This window comes from Armigeres subalbatus, chromosome 3 (genome assembly GCF_024139115.2).
Source record: "Armigeres subalbatus isolate Guangzhou_Male chromosome 3, GZ_Asu_2, whole genome shotgun sequence".
Lineage (NCBI taxonomy): Eukaryota > Metazoa > Arthropoda > Insecta > Diptera > Culicidae > Armigeres > Armigeres subalbatus.
In genome coordinates, this window is record NC_085141.1 from 124465933 (window position 1) to 124482237 (window position 16305).

The window sequence follows — 16305 nt, forward strand, 5'->3', positions numbered from 1 at the left end:
GTAAAAGGTAGAAAAAATAGCAATTAATATCAGATTATGGATCATCTGAAAACGGTTTCTTAAAAGTTTGAAATACCCTCTCCTGACACCTACATTGATTTTCATCTAAAAATCATTAAAAATCAAGAAAAACATGAAAGCATGAAACACATAACAGCACGTGGACCAGTGGAGAATTTTTCGATCACGAAAAGTTTCTCCTTATTGCGAATATTTTAAAATTTTCCACTTTGCGGATTCCAGCTGTCAAAGTTCTACCGCAAGCCTGAAAATATCTGATGCACTGAACAAAACCTGATGTTTTGTGTCATCGTAGAAGCGCAAAACAGCAAAGAAAAAGTATGAAGTGACAGCTGCGAGTTTATAATGAGCCGGAAAAGGACAGTTTTCTAGAAGAGTAACACAGGGAGGAATCGAACACACTGCGCTTAGGCAATAGACGTCGCTCAACCGCACGGCCACGAATCCCACGAAGCCATACTCAAAGAGTTCTTGGATGACAAACCTTGAAAATAATTATAAAGCATCCAGCGTGCTTCTACGGACCAGAATATTTTGCAAGAATTTATAAGGGAAAGTCTAGCTCTTGTTGTGATCGTAGGTCTATTCTTCAAGAAAAATGCCCACGAGCCAAACGCATGGTTCTAGTGGAATCAGCATTACAAGTAATGTCCTATATACAGGACTCGCGACTTTGAAGCATTGTCCCATATTAAGTACATGATAAGAGGTAGAGAATTCTCAGCGCATCTTCTAGCGCTGGTAAAGAGTTTTGCCCGAACATTAGATTCCTCAGTTATTCTGTGGAGCTTATGACCACATAGAAAATGCCAACATCAGCTTCTTGTTGGACTGTAGTTCGTGCATAGACAAATACTCTTGAGTACGCCCGGGGAAAGTAAATTACTCGGTGCATCAGTCAACACATTAGTGGTTTCTATGCAAAGATGTTGTCGGAAAAAGTGCAACATTCTATGAGCAAACCATGGATTTCATTTATACAGTCGACTCTCTACATCTCGATGTTCCGTACATCAAATCTCTCCTATCTCGATGGTTTCTCTGTCCTTCAGTCTACCATAAACACTTACATCTCGATAAGCTCCCTATCGCGTACATATCTCTCTATCTTGATGTGTTCTGATCATATTTTGTTTTGAATTTACTCTCCTTATGTCGAATTGTGTTCAAATTTTTAGGCTACTAGATCATCTTTGGACAATTTAAAAACATATCAACAACAAAAATAATAATTGTTTTGTTGTCGTTTTGGATAGCAACGTGCTTTTTTGGATCTAACCATTTCATTTTCTCCTTTCCTCTTCAATTCGAGATGAGATACGACCGTATAAGACGAGTATGGTTCTTTTCCATCAATTTCACCACGTTGTAATCTTTACGGATACGTATTTCGACCTCAACTCGTACTTGACCTCGACTGAATAGTACCAACCCGTCTTATGACAGGTGAAGACATTCCACTCAAAGAACTCTAAGTTTCCTCGCTTCAAAGAGGTTAAAGCCTTTTTCAGAATTGTTTTATTATGCTGACCAGATGAAATGAGAACTAAAATGTATTGTTGAATGAACCAACAGCTCGTGGCTTAGCTAGTTTCCAATTTCGAGGCCAAAGAAATTAATCAGAACCAAAGTGATATTGAATTAATGGGTTGACAAACACTGACGATCATATTTATGGAAATTAGTCAACCGATGGATCACCTTCTTCTATGGAAACTACTTACGAACCAACAAACTTCGTTGCTAAATAAACTCTATTGAGCTTGAGAAGCTGAGAATTTCTAATGTCAGCGATTGTTCATTCAGATCATCTAGATTCATTATGTAAGGAACTAATGTCAAATTCAACAGTAGCAATGACTGTAAGCGGAAACCTAGAGATCAAAATTGTTTCCTTCGAAACATGAAACTGAAGCAACTCAAATATCATATAGTTGAAGATGAATAACTGTGTAAGTGTGGCCCAAATGATGAGTACCGGACAAAAGACATACGCTATTGAACAATCTGTAGTTCAACTCGAGTGGATATTTGAAAAAAGGTATAAATAACAGATGAGATACGACTTGCAACTTAAATGAGGAGGCAACTTAATAACACATGGAGCCATGTTAATGGATGCAAACAGATTAAATTGATGAAGTAAGTGGAAAATTATTATATGATAAAGAAGAAAAAATCTGGGAAAAAGTATTCTGAATTTCGTTCTCTTATTTGTTGATAATCTTTTGTCCAGTACCGCATAATCTTCTCAATTATTTTGTTTCAAGGGTCTTTGCTCTCAACTGATGAATAGCTCTTGAATGTATCGTTCTTCGAATAACTACAGCGACCGTACTTTCAATGATTGATTAGATAACATGAAAACATCTAAAATGCGATTCGTATTTGCTGCGTTCTTTTCTCCTCTGGCGGCAGTGACACCAGCTGCATCTTCATCCGGTCAAGACTTACCTAATCTCATTAGGGTATGTGTATGCATAACACTATGGTGATGAATATCGCAATGAACAAACAACACTATAGGGTAACGCTTAGACTTTTGTTTTATCCTCATTTTAAATCGATTTCGATATCTGCAACTCACAAGTTGGAAAATAGGAAAAAAAGTTCCGATCAAAATGCAACACGCCACGGAAATCTACTATTAACAATCATTTTTGTATAAGTTATATACTACTAGAGGTTGAATGAAATTTTCTGGTGAAGAACTCAGAACTAGGAAATGATTCTGCCAATCCGTTTTTTCTCTACTCAATTCAGCAATGATCACATTGAGCTATTCTCTGGTTGCTTCTTGATTTTCTCGGTTTCCAAACGGTTATAGGTTCAATCGCCATAACCCACGTTTGTAAGTGGTCATTAGTTTCTAAATGAGTATTGATTTCTTTCCGCCTATTATGGGTAATAACGGGACGATAAAATATGCTAGGTGTGAGAATCAACGATCATGGATGGTAATGATAATGCTTTTTGAGAATTTATTATTTATCAGAATCATGATAAAACGTGTTATGCATTGATAAGTGTTTATTGGGAGATAAACCGATTAACCTGACATTTATGATGGTTAGAAGGATCAACGATTGTCTTACTATTTGTATTATATTGGAAAAAAAAGAAAAAAATATATCAATTTCTTTTTCATCTTAATCAAACTAATTTATATATAAATTAAATCCTTCTCTTATAGATAATAGTATTGAAAAGAAAATCTGACAAGGAAAAAACCTTTCTACTTTTATTCACCATGTTGGTTGGGGGAGATCCACTTTACCTTCCAGCCCAGCTGCATGAGATTCAGAAGATTTTCCTGCTTGATACCCATTCGATAGAACTCTGTATTGTTACAAGAAGGGATAACAAACACCTCTTATCTGCCCACGCTTTAAAAAAAGGGGTACAGAAAACAGATCCATGGTGATGTTCTTCAACTCCAGTTGAAGACTCCAGCAATCAGACGCCCAGAGCTTGTTGAAGCCCTGATTGCCCAACTAATCCTTCTGCTGCCTCGATCATCGCAAACGTCTGAGTCCTGCGATTGGTGGTAAGGACTCTATCTTGCTTAAAGTATACAAACTAATTGACAACGTAAGCGTCTCTGATCTGCTCCCGTCTCGTCTCCGCATGAGGCGTTGGGGGAAAGGTCTTCGACAGAAGTTTTCACGCGCGGGCACTGAGAAGTCTATCAGGGACGCACTGACAGGCTTGTCCTGTCATCGTGTGACAGATGTCAGCATGCAGGAGGATCACTGAGGAAGGTAGACTCTGCAAGGCTGGTGGAGCAACGAAGACTGGTCAACCGTTAGAGAGCTGTTTGTAAATGAGGAAGCTTGACGTTCAAAGTTACAAGCTGCCTGGGATCACATGTAACATATAGATGCAGATAAATCTCACGATAATTATGAAGAGCTGGATCCTCGATACAAGCCTGTATGAGCTCTGAGCTAGTTCAAAGATCTTCATTGCAGAAGCGAGAGAATATGCTCACAATGAAGGTAATATCTATCGTGCATGGCAATGCAGTATTTCATGGTAGGTCATGGAGGATGTAACTTCATACGGGGAAACTGTATGGCATGGTCTGATTCAAAGGATAGTGACGCGATGTCACTAATCAGAGCTGGTGCCATCGTGCCTGTATCGGTATCCAGGTGTATCAGAGTCCTCAGGATCATCCTGCCTGTATCAAATAGGTTAAGAATGATCTGGTCGATGATACAGCCCATGATCTGGAGAGAAAATAAATGGTTAAACAACTGGTAAGACTGAGATTGAGAAGTTCGATCAAGAGATATCGAGATGGTGTCTATCTCGTTTGACACCGAACTGGGCTTGGAGCGGTACAGGTCTGAGAAAATGCTGACGGCATCACGTAAAGACGGAGAGCTCTGAAGCTCAGAGGCTCTAATAGTGCTTGCATGTTAGGGTGTTGAACCTTTGAGCAACTATTCGTATGTCCTCGTTCTCGATGTTAGGAGCGGAATGCTGAGGTGTGGAGGACATCACCTGATGATCATACGTAGGATGTCAAGAGGTTAAGTGAACGGTCTTGCTGGGCACCAGATTAGCATCAGCTAACTGCAGGCATGAGCAGAGATGGAAAGCTGATTAGTAAGAAATAGTCAGAAACAGAGAGAAATGTACTAGTTGATGAGAGGAACCACCCAGCAAGATAGTTGAGATTTGAAGCAAGCAGTGTATGTGGCGTGTGTTGTCGCACGACCCTCCTGTAAGTGCGCAAGACTGTTCCGGGAGACTCAGGGTCTGTGAACAGGGTGGTTTTAAGCTGGGCCAGAAGAACCCGTTCACCGGTAGCTACACGGTGTCTGATGCAGATTTCCATCATGAAAAAAAGACCAACAACATGACTATGCATAAAAATCACTTTTTGGGTCTCTCAGAGCGGTTTATACTGCCCTTTCATTTCAACTGTAACCGAACCATCATAGAGGTCGTTCCACTTCATCCCGCACTAGTTATCACGGTCAAGGATTATAGCTCTCTGAATTCTCCATCACTCAACGGCATACTATTTTTGAGATCATCATATTAGGCAGCAGTATTATCTAATTTCTTCTTCTTCTTCTTATTACAATACCCACACTGTGACAGAGCCCTCGCAGCTTGGAGTCATTATACCTACAGATTAACTGTGAGGTTTCTGCCAAGTTACTATTTTTATCTCGTATATCATGAGGCTAACAAGATGATACTTTATGTCAGGGAAGTCAAGATATTTCATTCAAAATTGTCAAAACCGGCAATTGGAATCGAACCCAGCTACCCTACGCATGGTTCTTGCTTTAGCGCGCGTCTTTATACACGGCTCAAGGAGGGCCTTATTATCTTTGATTGGGAGCATATTCTGGATCCTGACGACTTCAATCGCACAGCAAAACTTCTCGACGTAATCTGACCGAATGTCATTTTAATCTGGTCATGACCAAATAGTATTGACGTCTCGCTTCCACTTTTAAATCACCATTTTCACTTCCACCGCAAAAGGGAGATAGGTTGAAATGATGAGTGAGAAGAAAAGCGTTCCTTTCTACTTCTCTTCCCACTACAGTGAAAAGTAAGAAGATTTAGTAGAAGTAAGTGATACGTCTTCTCACTGTTCATTTATCATTCAAAAGTGCGATATTTCACATTCTTAATTTAATTCTTACTTATCACTTTCATCAAAATGAGCATGTGAAGTCGCGATGTCTCACATTTATCAAACCTATCACTTTTCACAGTTTACATTTAGGGAGAAAAGATGATAATTGATAATGTTAAATGAACATTTTGCCAAATGATTTAATTGTTTCCAAAGTATTTGGCTAAAATGATCATTCAAAGGAAACTGACCTATTCGGCAAGACTTATTCGGCATCGACCTATTCGGCTAAATGACCTATTCAGCTAAATGAATCTATTCGATAAATGACCTTATTCGGTCAATGTTCATCATCTGCACTAAATGCACATATTAAACACCTATCACACTTGAGCATGACCTAGACCTATTCATAAAAATGACTTGTGGCCTAGTGGTTTTCGGGTATAAGATTTGACCTGAATAGTTTTTGGTCAAACGTCCCTTTCTATACAAAAAGCAACCATTCAAGATACTACTCGGATTTCAAAGAAAATTCTTCTGAGTAGGGAACGGCAGTTTTCTGCCTGTTCGTCATAGTCTCGAAAACCAATAAAGAGACGCTTTTGTAAAACTTATACGTACCAAATCGTAAGCTCAGGAGAAACGTTCTGCTATAGTGGAATTCAGCAAATGTACGTTGCTTTCTGGTTTTAGCATACGACGATGGAAGAAATACCTGCAGTGTCCCTACTAGCAGTTATGTTACATGAGTGTAAGTCCAATGCTAATTTTATTCAAATCAGAAAATAAAATCCGAGAAGATATAAGATAAGTGAATTGAAATGAAGACAATAAGAATATTGGGCTTTCAAAATACCAATCTTAGAAGAATTCAGGGATAAAAATCTACCAAGATGCTGACATGCGGTCTGAGATCATAAAACATCTTCAATCTAAATGCAAACACAATATGAAAACAAACTAAAAGTAAGTTGAAAACAAATCGAATTCAAATATTTTTGAAATTAATTCAAAAACTTACACTAATGAGATCGCTTACCAGTTTCAGGATTTAAATATTTTGGGTTTCTAATATTTATATATTTTTGTATTTCCCAAGTTCTTGAGGATCTAACTCCATGGAAAAGGATAATTCTATTCACACATGAGAATCATACGAATTATTTTATGTCTCTAGAATATGGGAGTTCATTCTAATATCATTGCTGTTTTTCTAGCCGTAGTCACTTTTCGTTATTCTGACGATTCCGGACCTCCCAGTACATACACAGACAACAAGTATACACTCAACAGCACTAAGTACCTCAATGGAAAACAATGGTAAGTGTCATGTATATATGTATGGATAAAGATTTCCTGTTTTTCCTTGCAACTGGATTTAGAATTTTTGACATTTTAATTTGTTTGCGGCTCTAACGACTCTATTACACACTTGATGCGAAAAAACGGGAATATATCTGTTTTTGAAAGGAAAAACTACACTGATGACACACGCAGCAATTTTGCATGAACATCGGAAAACTTACAAAATAAACACACAATTAACATTAGGCTTCTCAAGATTACGTTTTAGTTCTTCTTCTCGGTTTATTCTAGTTCATAAACCTCAAAGCAAAATAGATATTTCATGATATTTACTGCATCAGGCTTCGTACTATTTCCATTGGTTCCAAAATTTCTACTGCTATCGGCTTGGAATGATGCTACGTGTCCGACACAACCTCTTCTTCCCTAACCATTATTGCGATGCTAAGAGTTTCGGTGCCTTTTCCGAAACGAAATGAATACTAAAAGACTTGGAAATATTTGCTTATACCAGAGTAAATGAAGTCTTTTGGTTTCTTGATTATTAAAACAATTTAAATACCATTAGCTTCGATTCCTTTGTGTTGGACAACTGCTTCGGAATTACTTTCAAATTATCCATTCTATAGAGTACTGATATAGATATCCGATAGTCTACTAGCCACAGTTCCGATTAGTTAAAACTGAAATGCATCTAATACCAATGACCTTCCTATCCGACGCTGGTGCTGCCCAGATCTTTGATTGCTTGCAGGATACGTTCACGTGACCCACCTTGGTGACTGAGATCCTTCAAATCTCGCGAGCCAACTGAGAGCTCCTTACCCCGTATGTCATTCTTAATGAAACCTATCCACGTACTCTGTCATCTGCATGGCTTCCAACCATGTTACCACTTCGCCCACTCCCCAGTTATTGACCAGATCGGCGTTCGTTTTGACTTTTCCACCGCCGACCTGAGGCGCCTGGACCGTGGGTGACCACGGAAACGCAAATCCAGAATGAGCTCTCTTTTTCTGTCACGCCAAATGACTTTTGGAAAAGGACTCTTGTCCACATTGCTCACCAATTCAGTTAGTTGTCGTCTCAAATCCGGCCTGTCGATGATCTTACCACCCGGATGGATCGATTCAATGCGTCGGCTGTTTTTCACCGTGTACAGATCCGGTTGGAGCGAAGGCGTACATAATCAAAATCTGACCCATCTTCACCAACGTACTAACACTCGATAAAGTTACAAAAGATACGTCTCCCGTTCGTTGAACAAATTGTCCGATATGGATACGAGTTGCTCCGAAGACGTCGTCGACGGCTGTTCGCGAGCTATAGAAATATCGCGCTTCCTGCCAGCTCTTCAGTGACATCTCTAAACAGCGATTGCGGCACAACATTTGAACTCGATTTTGTGAATGATACGAATCATTCCAGGTGCAAATCGCCTCTCCATCTCTGTATAGGAACGCATTCTCACCTAGAATAGTAAACAATGTGTAAATAACAAAATTTTAAAAATCCTTACAAAACTAACCTAAAATGTTATCTGACGCTTTGGCACTGCGCAATCCGTGGTGCTGGAGATTGATCAAACGAGATGCGCCATCTGAACGAACCGAAAACGGCCACCACCTCCAGAATACGATCGTCAAAGCTTTGCACAGGAAACAATCGTCCTCCTTTTCGTTCCCCAGAAGTTCGTACCGCCCATAAAGCTCGGAATGTTCAGAATCACAATATTCCTGCAGCGATGGCAACGGAATACGCTGACATCGCACTCGAGCTGAACCTTCTGCTCAGATTTTTGTACGTCTTCAGGCGTTCGATCCCAGCACTCCGTACCACATGTAGTTCTTGGCCCGGATCTACACTTCTCCGGATGTTTCCTGTTTGTTTGGAAGTCCAGAAATCTTCATCAATCCGATGCCAAAGTAGTATTCATGACGGCCTTCTCCGATATCCTTCCATCAGTGTTTCATCGGGATCCATCAGAGGACTTACAGCCGCGCACAAGGTATGGCGTTCGCTAACAAACACTTCGAAATGAATCGTTCCACTCTCACGTTTGGCCAAGAGGTAACGCACCAGTGGATTGATTATCGGCAACTTTAACTTCTCCTCCTTCTCATCCTTTTCTTTTCTCCTCTTTACTCTCAGAGTCACGATCGAAGTTGAACAAACCCAGATTAGAGCTAAACATATTGCTTTTCGAGCTACCCAGCGCTCCGGAAAGCAAACTTCCGTGTTGATTCGCGCTCGCGCTGAGAGTAGCCAAGCGAATGTGCTCCGAGTCCAGTCCCAGCAAATTCGGATTGTTGTGCGGAATGCCGCGGTTAACGTTGATTTTCGCGGTGCCAGTGTGGCTTCGGGTGTGACTCGGAGTCGCCGCTGCATTTCCGGCACTGCAAAGATTGGAAGCGTCCTTTTAAGATGCAAAGGAAGACTCCTTTTAAGAGGCTCGGAAACCTCTCTACAAGAGGCTCAAAAGCCTCTAATCAAGAGGCGCGGAAACCTACTTTAAAGGGATTCAAAAGCTGAAAGGAGCTTCCTTTCAAAGGGCTCGGAGTTATTCTTTCAAGAGGATTGGAAGCCTAATTTCGAAAGGGGGTACCTCCATTAATGCAAAAGTTCGAAGGGGTACCTCTCAAGAAAAAGGTTGAGAACCGCTGATCTACAGAAATGATCGTCTTGACAGCGCCTGTGGTGGGGTCGCCATTGTCATTAATAGACGTATCAAACATAAATTATTTTCTTCGTTCGAAACCAAAGTTTTTGAAACCTTGGGAGTTTCTGTTGAAACAAATTTTGGACAATTTTCCATCATTGCAGCCTATTTGCCTTTTCAATGCAATGGGCAGCAAAAGAATTTGTTGAAAGCTGATCTTCAAATTCTGACTCGCAACAAATCAAAATTCTTCGTAATTGGTGACTTCAATGCCAAACACCGTTCATGGAATAATGCTCAAAGCAATTCCAACGGCAAAATTTTATTTGAAGATTGTTCTGCGGGATATTATACTATTCAATATCCCAATGGACCAACTTGTTTTTCTTCCAGTCGAAATCCTTCTACAATTGATTTAGTTTTAACGGATTCAAGTCAGCTGTGTGTCCAATTGGTAACTCATGCTGACTTTGACTCTAATCACCTTCCTGTGACATTTGAAATCTCACAAGAAGCCATTTATAATCCAATCAGCTCTACTTTTAATTATCATAGAGCTGATTGGGATTTATATAAAACGTATATCGATAGGAATTTTGATGTTGATATTCCTCTCGATACCAAAAGTGATATTGATAATGCTCTCGTATCTTTGACAAATTTAATTGTCAAAGCCATAGACGTTGCAATTCCGAAATGTGAAGTTAAATTCAACTCCATTATTATTGACGACGATCTTCAGCTACTGATCCGTCTTAAAAATGTGAGAAGAAGGCAATACCAAAGAACTCGCGATCCCGCGTTGAAAGTTATTTGGCGAGATTTGCAAAATGAAATTAAAAAACGTTTCGCTATTCTGAGAAATACCAACTTTGAGAATAATGTCTCGAAGTTGGATCCCAGTTCGAAACCCGAAATTAACGAAAATTCTTAAAAAAACCTTAAAAGCCAATTCCAGCGCTTAAAGAGGGAAATACAATTTTATTAACAAATGGCGAAAAGGCTTAAAAACTTGCTCAGCAGTTCGAGAGCGCCCATAATTTTAGTCTAGGTCTCACTAGTCCAATCGAGCATCAGGTTACACGGAGCTTTGAAGACATTCTCAATCAAGAGAATGTTTTGACCCTTCGTTGGGAACTAATTTGGATGAAGTGAGATCTATTACTAGAAAATTTAAAAATATGAAAGCCCCGGGTGATGATGGTATTTTCTACATACTTATCAAAAAACTTCCTGAGAGCTCTTTATCCTTTTTGGTTAATTTATTTAACAAATGTTTTCAATTGGCATACTTCCCAGATAAATGGAAAAATGCCAAAGTTGCCTATTTTGAAGCCGGACAAAAATCCAGCTGAGGCTTCTAGTTATCGCTCAATCAGTTTGCTTTCTTCAATAAGCAAACTGTTTGAAAAAAATATTTTAAATAGAATGATGGTTCATATTAATGACAATTCTATTTTTGCTGATGAGCAATTTGGTTTTCGCCATGGGCATTCAACCACTCATCAGTTATTAAGAGTAACGAACTTAATTCGGCTCAACAAATCTGAAGGATATTCGACTGGAGTTGCTTTTCTTGATATAGAGAAAGCATTTGACAGTGTTTGGCATGAAGGTTTGATTGTAAAATTGATGAATTTTAATTTTCCTCTGTACATCATTAAACTGATCCAAAATTATTTATCAGATCGCTCACTGCAGGTAAACTATCAGAATTCTAAATCTGATAGACTACCTGTAAGGGCTGGTGTCCCCCAAGGCAGCATACTGGGGCCCATTTTGTATAACATTTTTACTTACCTGATTTACCACCAGGGTGTAAAAATCTTTGTTTGCAGATGACACAGGTCTCTCAGCCAAAGGGCGAAGCCTTCGTGTCATTTGTAGTAGATTGCAAAAAAGTTTGGATATTTTCTCCACTTACTTGCAAAAATGGAAAATTTCCCCGAATGCTTCCAAAACTCAGCTTATAATTTTCCCACATAAGCCGAGAGCTTCTTATTTGAAACTTTCTAGCAGACATATTGTCACTATGAATGGGGTTCCAATTAGTTGGTCTAGCGAAGCTAAATATTTAGGACTTCTGCTAGATCAAAAATTAACTTTTAAAAATCACATTGAAGGCCTTCAAGCCAAATGTAACAAATATATTAAGTGCCTATATCCACTTATAAACAGAAAATCAAAACTTTGTCTCAAGAACAAACTTTTGATTTACAAACAAATTTTTAGACCAGCCATGTTGTATGCTGTGCCAATATGGACTAGTTGCTGCAATACCAGAAAGGAGGCACTCCAGAGGATTCAAAATAAAATTTTGAAAATGATTCTGAAGTTGCCTCCGTGGTATAGTACCAATGAACTTCATAGAATTTCTAATATTGAGACATTGCAACAAATGTCCAACAAAATAATTTCCAATTTCAGACAAAAATCGTTGCAATCTTCTATTGCAACGATTAGCTCCTTGTACCCTTAGTATAAATTAGGTTAAGTTTAGTTTAAGTTGAAAACATTGTAATTCCTACATGGTTCAATTCAACCAGAGGAAAAATTCTAACTGCCAGAGGCAATTGAAATGTATTAATAATAACTAAAAATATGACATAGCAAATAAGGATGATAGTGTTAAGAAAACACGGAACACCTAGTCTAAGAGATGAATGCATGTATTAGATAATTAGCAAATAAAATTAGTTAAAAAAAAAAAAAATTGGTTGTGAACAACTCCAACTCCACGGTAGCCGGGCAAACAGTGGAGAAGGTCGAAAACCAAAGCCAGTCAACGTTAGGCGGCGGTCTAGGCAATGTACCAAATACTCAACTCTAACGTGGAATCTATCATGTTATACGTCAGTGATACTTGAGGCGTATTAGCAGAGACCTCTTAGATTTGCAAGTATTAAACCGATGTCAACGTTTTACAACTCGGACCTGGTGGCCCCTGGCGACGAAACCCTAACAGAGAAATAAATGAAGTCAATAGGAATCAGGACCCAATTCAAGGATGGAGATCTTTTACGTTGGCTATATGTCCCCCAAAAAGTGCTCAGAACACGAGAGTGAGGTGTGACGATTGGATCCCAGTTTATAAATACCACATGTATATGGGGCTGAGAAAGAAACCAATGTGCCATATAGCCTATGTATTGTGTAACTCTGATTAGCTATTTTTACAAAGCAATACAGATTTATTTTGAGACTGTTTGGAAGAATGTATTACTTTTCATAAATCCATTGGAACTGTAACTCTCGGAAAACAAAGTTATTTGTGTATCGTACCTTTGCTTGGAGTAATTTAAACGAAAATCTGCAACCAGACACATACGAGGTCGCTAACAAGTAGCATGGCATTCCAATATCGTGGGCATTCTGATATGGCGTGCTCCACCGATTCTACTTCAGACGTCACCTAAGTATTCTATAGTCCGGGAAGTCTCCTATCCGAGCTTATGCAAGGACGTCATGAAACAGCCATGTTTAAACAACACATATGTGATTTCAGAAGTACATCTGACCATTGCCCCTATTGATTAAACCAGTTTGAGTTTCATACTTGACTTAAACAAAAGTTTATAATTCTAGCAGTGCTTTGGTGTTATGGATTATGGAAAATTCAGGTGTTATGGATTCAACAGTTCTTCAGCAAAAACAGCCTTTTTCCAAAAAGGAAAACAAAAAATTCTACAAGAATAAGTTCCAGTATTTTTTTTAATTATATAAAATTTGTGCTAAACTCACTACTAGATAAATATGTTACAAATATTTATATTCTTTGCTTTCTTTAAACATTCTTTGCTATCATTTCCCATTAACATTTAAAACTTTCCATGGAATAATTGCATTTTGGGCTTTGTTTTTGTTCCCTTGTTATTTTTTTTATTCCCCCCCCCCCTCGTACATTCCAAGAGCTGTCGGACATGAAATAAATTTAATATTTGTATCGGCCTTATTTGAAAATCAGTGATTTGCATGGCGCTGAGAAGCATGGCGAATTTAAACCGCTTATTTTAAATTTCGCGCCATGCTATAAAAGCAGAGCTTTAATAACATGCTCCATGTACGCGAGTTGACAGAGATAGCTCGATTTTATCAACACTAGCTTTTTTTTAAGTTAATATTTTATTCTTATAATATTTTCACGAATAATTAATTAACAACGACAAAAACGTAAAACGTTACAAGATATAAAACCTTTAAATTTCCCATAAATGTCGATTTACAAGAAAAAATCTTCAGTGGATCTACTAATACCTGCACTATTTTTACAGTTACCCTAATAGAACCGATCAAAGCAAAATTGAAGAGCGTTACGTGCGGAATGATTTTGAAATCAATATAAGATTGAATACGATTTTTCGAGGGAGTTATTAACTCGCAATTGGAACTAAAGTGACCATTTGCCCTATTTGAATGAGTATTCTTTTCCGAAATGCCTTTCGGAAAATAATATGCTGAGATAATCCGTAGTAAATCCACACACAATCATTTTACCAGGCCCAGGTAGAATGAATGGTGTACTGAACGCCGCATTATCTCACATGGCTTGTGTGCACAAAACAGACGCGTATTCCATTGGTGATAACTTGCTATCAGCCAGGACCGTTTTTGGTGTGTCCAAATGTTTCGCTGCACATCCCGCGAGAATTCTATGTTGAGCAGGCAGATGAAACAGAGATAATTGAATCAAAATTTGTTTACTCTTCTTCATATGCTATCTGTCCATATAAGTTCTACCGTTCGAAGCAGTTCCGCTCATAATTGATTTCAATTTGTTCGGAACGTTTGAATGGTGAAGTCCATAATGGTGAGAAGTTCTGTGTTTCTGTTGATCGGATTAGTGGTTTTCTGCGGACAGTCGAATGGACTTCCTTATGATCAAGATGGGACAACAGATCCTGTTTATGGCGATAGTACAGAGGCAAGTATTCAGAAGCCAATAGATTGTGTCAAAGATAATGAAAACGAGAATAAGGAGGTACTTTTGAAATTGGACCGGCTAGAGAGCAAATTTATGCAGTTAGAGGACATGATGAGAAAAATAATTGAAGCTGCAGATGCAAATAGTGAGAAAACCAGCTTAGAATCACTTAGCTCTAAAATATTGATGCTGGAAAACAAACTTCTTCATCAGGGCAATGAAATGAAAAAGGTGACAGAAACAAGAGCCATGAGGAGCATTGATAGTGACGACACTGAACAAGGCACACTCCTTTCAAAAATCGACGTCCTGGAAAACAGATTGTCCCAACAGAATGACGACATGAAGAAAACGATGGAAGTCAGTCTTCAGCAACTAGAAGAAAATGTGAAGAAGGTCATAGAAGTAACGGTTCCGGGCCCCATTACCAACAAAACAATCAACCTTGCCAATCGATCCCCTGCTGACTCCTTCGGACTAGAAATGCTGCGCTTGAAAATTGATTTCCAGGAGGTTAAACTTTTGCAACTAGCAACCGAAATCAAAGAGAACAATGAAAAAATCTCAAAAAGTTTAGACAAGCTTGAAAAAATGTACGGAGGTGTTTCGGATGCTGTGGCGTTGTTGGAGGTGAACGTAGTGCATGGATTGTTCTATAAGTTGAACCAAACATGGGAGTTATTGCAGCAGCACGAACTTTATTATAACGGAAGCTTCCACCAAGTTCTTACAGATTTGAACACAATCACGAAAATTAACAGCGAAAATTATAACAAAAATGAGCAAATAATTTTAAAGTTGGATTCAATCGAGACGCTCAATCTGAAAGTTCCCGAATTATTCATAGATTTCAAACAGCTTATCGGTCAAAATTTGTCCCAAATGATCAGTCAATCGACATCGCTTTCGCAGCAGAATATCAGCTGCATCAAACACAGCGATTTAAAACAAACACTGTACGACCTGATAATTCTCAAGAACTCTGCCAAATATTTTCAAGTAGCCACCCTGCATCAGTCCTGTAAGGAGAGTAAGCTGAACAAGAAGTCTGGCAAATATCTTCTGCATCCGGTTGCTCAGCAGGACCCCTTCGAAGGATACTGCGAGCAGGATAAGTTCAACGGTGGGTGGTTGGTGATCCAGCACCGATTCAACGGATCCGTGGACTTCTACCGCAATTGGAGCGACTACAAAAATGGCTTCGGAACGGTTGGTGGAGAGTTTTGGCTTGGACTTGAAACGGTACACCGACTTACGAAGGAAAAGAACTTCACCTTGATGATAGAAATGGAGGACTTCAGCGGGAAGTACGCCTACGCCAAGTACGATAGATTCGAAGTCGGTAGTGAGGATGAGTGGTATTCGCTGAAACGTTTGGGTGCGTACAGTGGGACGGCGGGTGACGGTTTGGTGTACAGCGCAGGTGCGAATTTTACAACGTGGGATTCCGACCATGATCAGTCTTCGGAGAATTGCGCGGTGCAAAGATACGGAGCTTGGTGGTACAAAAGTTGCACGTTCAGGTAGGTGTCTTCGTTCGTTTTTTTTGTATGTACGAAAATACAAAATATACAAAATTCTTTATCGTTTCAGCAACCTGAACGGTAAATATCAGAAGATGCCACATCATCAATCGCTTTGTTGGTATTACTATAATAACTCGGACGAAGGACTCAAGGTTTCCAGAATGATGATTCGGGAAGTGTGAAATTTGGATATATTTTAAAATTTTAAGTGTAGATTGTATTGGATCATTCAAATAAATGTCATAAAAAAGTTAGAAGAACATAA

The 16305-nt window shown here is 38.9% G+C and overlaps 1 protein-coding gene and 1 pseudogene across 1 annotated transcript; one reads left to right on the top strand and one right to left on the bottom strand.

Moving 5' to 3' along the window:
* Positions 1 to 7773: 7773 nt before the first annotated feature.
* LOC134221961 (diacylglycerol kinase eta-like) lies at positions 7774 to 9322 on the bottom strand (annotated as a pseudogene).
* A 4980-nt stretch (positions 9323 to 14302) lies between these two features.
* LOC134219666 (angiopoietin-2-like) lies at positions 14303 to 16305 on the top strand. The gene is made up of 2 exons (XM_062698471.1): positions 14303 to 16037; positions 16108 to 16305. Exons 1-2 carry the CDS (start codon positions 14383 to 14385, stop codon positions 16220 to 16222), a joined length of 1770 nt encoding a protein of 589 aa, XP_062554455.1. The 5' UTR covers positions 14303 to 14382; the 3' UTR covers positions 16223 to 16305.